The 6,029-nt window shown below is 43.3% G+C and overlaps 1 protein-coding gene across 1 annotated transcript in view; it reads left to right on the forward strand.

Annotated features, from left to right (window-relative positions):
• Window positions 1-542, forward strand: part of clip1b (CAP-GLY domain containing linker protein 1b) — a 45,517-nt gene extending 44,975 nt beyond the window's left edge. The window contains exon 22 of the mRNA XM_037691779.1: window positions 144-542. Coding sequence (XP_037547707.1) covers window positions 144-378 — 235 coding nt within the window. The 3' untranslated portion in view covers window positions 379-542. The remainder of the gene's footprint in view (window positions 1-143) is intronic.
• Window positions 543-6,029: the final 5,487 nt, after the last annotated feature.

Raw genomic sequence — 6,029 nt, forward strand, 5'->3', positions numbered from 1 at the left:
TGGCTGCGCAGCCAGGTGACGGACACAGGAAGTGGCTGCGCAGCCAGTTGACGGACACAGGAAGTGGCTGCGCAGTCAGCTGATGGACACAGGAAGTCTGTTTATTTGAACCCTAAATGTTCCTGCTTCCTTCTGCCTCTCAGGTTCTGTGAAGGCGTGTTGAAGCGTGACAAGAAGGCCACTCCACGTCTGTTCTGTGACATCTGTGACTGCTTTGACCTCCACGACACAGAGGACTGTCCCACTCAGGCTCAGAGCCCAGACTCCGTCCCCCACACCGCCTACCACGGGAACCCGGCTGATGAGAGGCCCTACTGCGACATCTGCGAGGCGTTCGGACACACCACCGAGTCCTGCAATGACGATCAGACCTTCTGAAGCGGTCCGGTCCAATCCCGTCCCGGTACTCGTTCCTCTCCTCGAGTGTTCCCCACGGCCCTAAGAACTGACCCAAGCCCAGAGTTTTTCCATAAAGTATTTTTATACTATAAATGCACCTCTGTCCTAAACTACTTTTCTGATTCAAATATGCTTCTTCTGTGCAATATTGATGTTTAGAACAACCGGAGTGCACCGGTAGTTTTCAGGCTTTATTTGTTGTCGGCTCAGAAAGTGATCAGAGGAAACTGAAGTGATGTTTATGATGGCATTGCTCCAATTTATCACTTTATTTATTTTTTATTTAAATTCTGTCATGTTTTCTAAGTCAAACGATTTAAACAGGCGTTTGCCAATATTTTAAATATTATTTTAGAAATGGTGAAACGAGATGCTCATTTCACAAGATAGAACAAGATTTTGTTTCAAAGTGTTTGCCACAAACTCACCCTTCTGCTCTCATGTCAAAATATTCAAACTGAAATATGACCCCCCCCCCCCCCCACACACACACACACACACACACACCTGACAGCTTCTTATGAAACAATGAAAATTCACTCAGTTACAAACAGAAGAAAGTAAGATAAATTATTTTATTTAATGTTTTAGTAAATGCATGCAGGAGCTCTGCAGCTGTCGTTCGTTTGCCTGTTTTGTTGGAGTCAGGACATTAGAGTGAAACTCCTTTCTGTCGCAGCTTCAGGAGGGAAGTTTAAGGGGTTTCCACATGGTCCTAGTGCCTGACCTGTTTGTTTAAGCTGCTGCCAAACTATCAAGTGTTAAAGATCGTTTCACCATTCATGAGTTTTTTATTCCACGAGGAACTTTCTGACATTTTATTCTTGAGGCACGTTCTCGATACACGCCATATTTTAAGTATTTGTAGTTTTTTTTAAAGTTCACATTTTTGCACAATATTTTTAAAGTGCGCATTAAATTCATCTTTAATTTTGACTGAAATAGATCTAAATTTGTTGATGGATAAAAATTAACGATGTGGTTGGAGGAAAGTTGTTTTATAAGGAAGATGAAACTGGAAAGTTTTAATAATAATAATAATAATGTGCTACTTCATATCTACGTTTCATCACATAAGCTTTTATTTTATACGATTATAAAATTACTTCAGTTTATCTTTTAACAAAATAGTTTTTAAGCTCGGCTCATAATCCTACAATTATCTTGAAACATTCCTTTGGAAATGCTGTTTATGAACAAAGTACTGTACTTTTACTTAAAATATGTCTCAGTTTAGTCTAAATATTTTTACATATTTAGTTTTTACTACTAAATTATTTCTACTGTTGCAAATTTTTAATTTAATTTAAAATTAAATTCCTAGAACATTACAGCTAGTTAGTGAGCCTAATATAAGTCCGTGAAAGGGGAATTATGTCACGATGGGGAAAGTTTCACATCGACCTTGAAAACTAGTTCAGCACAAAATAAATCAAGTTGGGAACTTTCAGCCTCGTTTCCTCGGCAGCTCGACGGATTCCAGAGTTCGTTTGTCAACGACCTTAAAGAGATAATGAAATAAACTGAAACAAATATTCAGTTTAAAACACATTTATTGAGTTAAACACATGACATGTTTTTTAGAGCCTCGTTCTCTTTGAAACCCGAGGTCCCGCCCCCCACCCAGGAGTGAAATACTCCACAGGTGTGGTCTCACGTGCACTCCAGGTGGCTGCAGTCAGAAGTTTTTCTGCGCTGTTACAAAAAACGGCAGCGAGTGTTTTTGTGCTACTCACCCTTTAGCACGTAGGAGCAAACCAACAACATCCTCGGTCCAAAGGGATGCTCATGTGTTCAACAGTTTGGATGCAACTGATCATGCACACTACAGTACATGCAGCTGAGCCTCAGGGTTGCCAGATAAGCTTAAATACTCCCCCGCCCCCTCCTTTTCTGTGCACATGCTCATCTAACACCCTCACTCAGCACATGTGACCGTTTGGGCCAGAAAACATCTATTCCAAAGCAACAGTACAATAGTTCATCATTTCTTATCTGGCAACCCTGTCTGGCATAGAAACTATAGCACTTTTTGTTTGTCACATTTCCAGGGGTGTTTCTCGTGTAAACAGGTTTGTCCACCTGAAGTTTTATTTCTTTACAAACGAAACAAGAACTAATCTCAACTCCTCTGTCTGTAGCAGGTTGTCGTACTGGAACTGTTGTTGGTCTGTAGCAGGTTGTCGTACTGGAACTGTTGTTGGTCTGTAGCAGGTTGTCGTACTGGAACTGTTGGTGAAGTTGAGGCCGAAGCTCGGGGTCCATGTTTCTTGTCAGGGATGAACATGCACTGATCTGTAGCCGATACCGAAGCTCTTCTAGTTGTTTCAGTGATGAACCTTTCAGGGAAACGAGCGTCTCTTTAGCCTGCAGCAGGACTGTGATTCTCCTAAAACCTAATTTAGCACTTTTCACTTTAAAAAGTCGGCATTTAAAAAAAGAAAACTTTGTTTCTGAGTCGTGAGTTTTATTCTATGATGAAAGACGGACGCCTTATAAACGCTCTAGCTAAAGAAAATTCTGCAGCTAAACGGATCAAATCAAATGTTCCTCATCACAACCAGTTAAAGTTCTCCTGAAGGAACGTGCAGAACGTCAGAGCAACGTTCACCACGATCCGTTCGCACTTGAACAGTGCACGACTCTCAGCTACTACCACGTCGTGTCTGAAGTGTCGGTCGTCTTATTCACTTTAAATGGAACTTTTGAGATATTTTGCTAACGGTGCACTTTGTTCATGTTTTTGTCATTGACTGCCTGTTTGTTGGTTTATGAAGGCACGTCGGCACAAAGCTCGACTCCGCTCCGTTTCCCACATTAGCTGCTAACCTCTTATTGTAAGACATTAAAGTAAAACCTCCTAAAATGTTATTTTTGTATGTAACCTGTATAAACGTGCACCATACTGGACGTGTTTGTGGTGAAGCACAATACATTTGCTCTCTGAAGCTCCAGCGGTCGTTGAAGCTCGAGCTGGTCAAGTTGTTCTGACGGTGCCATAAACAGATTTATTCGTGTTCAAACGAACAGTTATAAATGTTCTGTGATGTTTTCTATGTAACAGCTTTACACGCCAGTATTTTACAGATGTGATGTAAAACGTGTTTTCTGTGTTCTGTACAGTTCTGAAGAGAAATACACAGAAGTCCCTCCTGTGCCGTTTCTACGATTCCTTTTTAAACTTCATGTAAAGCAAAACGTTTCATTTACTCCAGCTTCAAGAAACTTTCAACCAAACTTCAGTTCTCCACGAAATCACTTCAACACATCGAGTTTCCCCTTTCCCTCGTTTATTTATTAACCTTTATTTAATTTAGTGTAACTCTAGTTCAACTCCTGCCTTCGTCATAAAAGGAGCTCCTCCCAATCGATCAAGATAAATAAAGAAGAAGAAAAGTGAAGACGTGGCTGAGCTGGGACCAGCAGCGTGGACTGAACGTGTGGTCTACACACGACCGGGACACGTGCAACAAACCACCAAATAAAAGCAACAAACAGTTTTGTCATTTTATTAAGAAAACAAAACCATTAGACATGATAAAAACCGAAGCACTACTGATGGAATAAATAAGTCAAACCAAACCATAAATCTGTACAAGATTCTAAAAAATGGTCCCAAAGAAAGAAAAACACAAGTTTTATATTTTTATCTCGTTTTCTTTTTTCACACAGTTCTGAGCAAACTAGAAGGAATCGGCTCGATCGGGTGAAAGCTACGACACAACGAGTTTCGGCTGTTTTCATCAAGCTCCAGCTCTGCTGGACGGGAATGAGGTATTTGCTAATCCATCGTCTGGACACAGTGTTCTTTCCTCCATCCTCCTGAAAGCTGATTGGCTGAAGTCGGACCCAGTAATCGATCTGATGTGCAGCCCCGGCGAGTTATCAATCATTTCTGGTCAACCCAGAAACGCGTGACGTTAGAGGTCCACGTCCGGATCCACACGCTAAAATTCAAGTAGGTTGCACGAAGACGTGCACGCGTCCAGCAGACAGCGCCTTCAGGATTAGCACCAAACGTTTGGGCTAAAAGACTGGACCAGCCCGCCATGAGGGACACCTAAACCTGGAGGTGGGCTGTCCGCGGGTTACAAGGAGTCCAGAACACTTCCATGGCTCTCCTGGTCCGCTGAAGTCCTGTTGACAAAATGTTTTTTTTAACTGGTCCAGATCTGCCTGTCTAAAGTGGACTCCAGTAGACTGAATCCTAACTGGGGTGGTGGTGGTGGGGGGGGCTGCAAAGGTGGAGACAACGATGTGAGCAACAAAACGTTGAGCTGCTCCTCACAGCCCCATGGCTCCAGAGAAAACTTCTCACGTTCTGAGTGTCCATCATCAATGCAGCCCAGCAGAAACCGGGGGGGGTGTCCCAGAACCTGGTCCCGTTCCACTTTAGTGCAAACCGGTAACCAACAGTTCTGACAAAGGACGTCTGCAGGTGTAAGAAGTGAAGGTAGTGTTCAGATTCATTTGGTTTGTTGCAGAGAGAAGTGACAGGACCGACACCTGAACCTGAACCAGGACTCGGGTCTCTGTGGCCCTGTGCACAGCAGGAGTGGGCCGCAGGGCCACAAAAGAATCTGGTAAACCTTTTCTGGGGTTTTCATGCTGTAGCATAGTTAGCATGTTTGATAAAAAAATGTCTCCGGTTATATTTCAGGATTATGAGACATTTCTGTCAGCTGGCTCTGAGGACAACGTAACTGTCAGATACACAATCAAATGTTTGATTTCTTTAAGGTTCAGTCTAGGTCTGGAAACACGACACAAAAACTGTTTTAGCCTAACTCGATCCAAAGGTTTTCAGTGTAACCGTCCAACATGTTCAATTGAGAGCCAAGTTTTACAGAAAAATCTCTTCAACGTGTTTTCAGTTCACCGTGTTGGACAACGGAGACTGTCCATCGAGCCATATGCTGCCCACGTTAGCCGGCGGGTTCCTATGGACGCCTGGTCTGACTGGTTCCTATAGACACCCGGGCCGACGGGTTCATATAGACACCCAGGCTTCAGATTTAATGGAAAGCTGTTACGTCCTCTGCAAGACCCAGGAAACTTCTTCTGTCCAACATGGCCGACAGAAAAGAATGAGGTCATTTGTTCTTGCAAACTCCTTCGTCTGGACTCCTCATCAGCTCTGTGTTTCTTGCCTGGTGGTCTAGAACTACCGGAGTCGGAGATGTGAAGTGGGACTGGTTCCTGCTCAGAGGAACTTGCTGAGTCGTGGTTTGAAGTTCTTGTGACGAGTCCAACGGCCAGGACGAACCGTGCTCTCGTGTTTGTCTCCAGTTTGGCAGAGTCCAACAAGCTTTTCAGGGGCCTCAGACTTCTTGATTTACTCTGAGCAAAACAACCAAAACATCTTACCAAACTACTCCGTTAACATTTCAAACAGTTGTAGCTGGATATTAATATGAGAAAATCTAATTAGTGACAGTTACAAGGCAAAACAAAAAACGTGGCACCACAAGTGCAAGTCCAAACCTGCAGAGCCTTCAAAGGAAAAGCTGAGTTTTGTAACAGCTGAAGGCACACCTCCAGGACGCCACTAACCAGCTGCTCTACGCTCATCCTGATGAGTACCGTTACGCTCATCCTGATGAGTACCGTTACGCTCATCCTGATGAGTA

This window comes from Nematolebias whitei, chromosome 18, assembly GCF_014905685.2.
Source record: "Nematolebias whitei isolate Nwh7 chromosome 18, NemWhi1, whole genome shotgun sequence".
In the NCBI taxonomy this organism is placed as follows: Eukaryota; Metazoa; Chordata; class Actinopteri; order Cyprinodontiformes; family Rivulidae; genus Nematolebias; species Nematolebias whitei.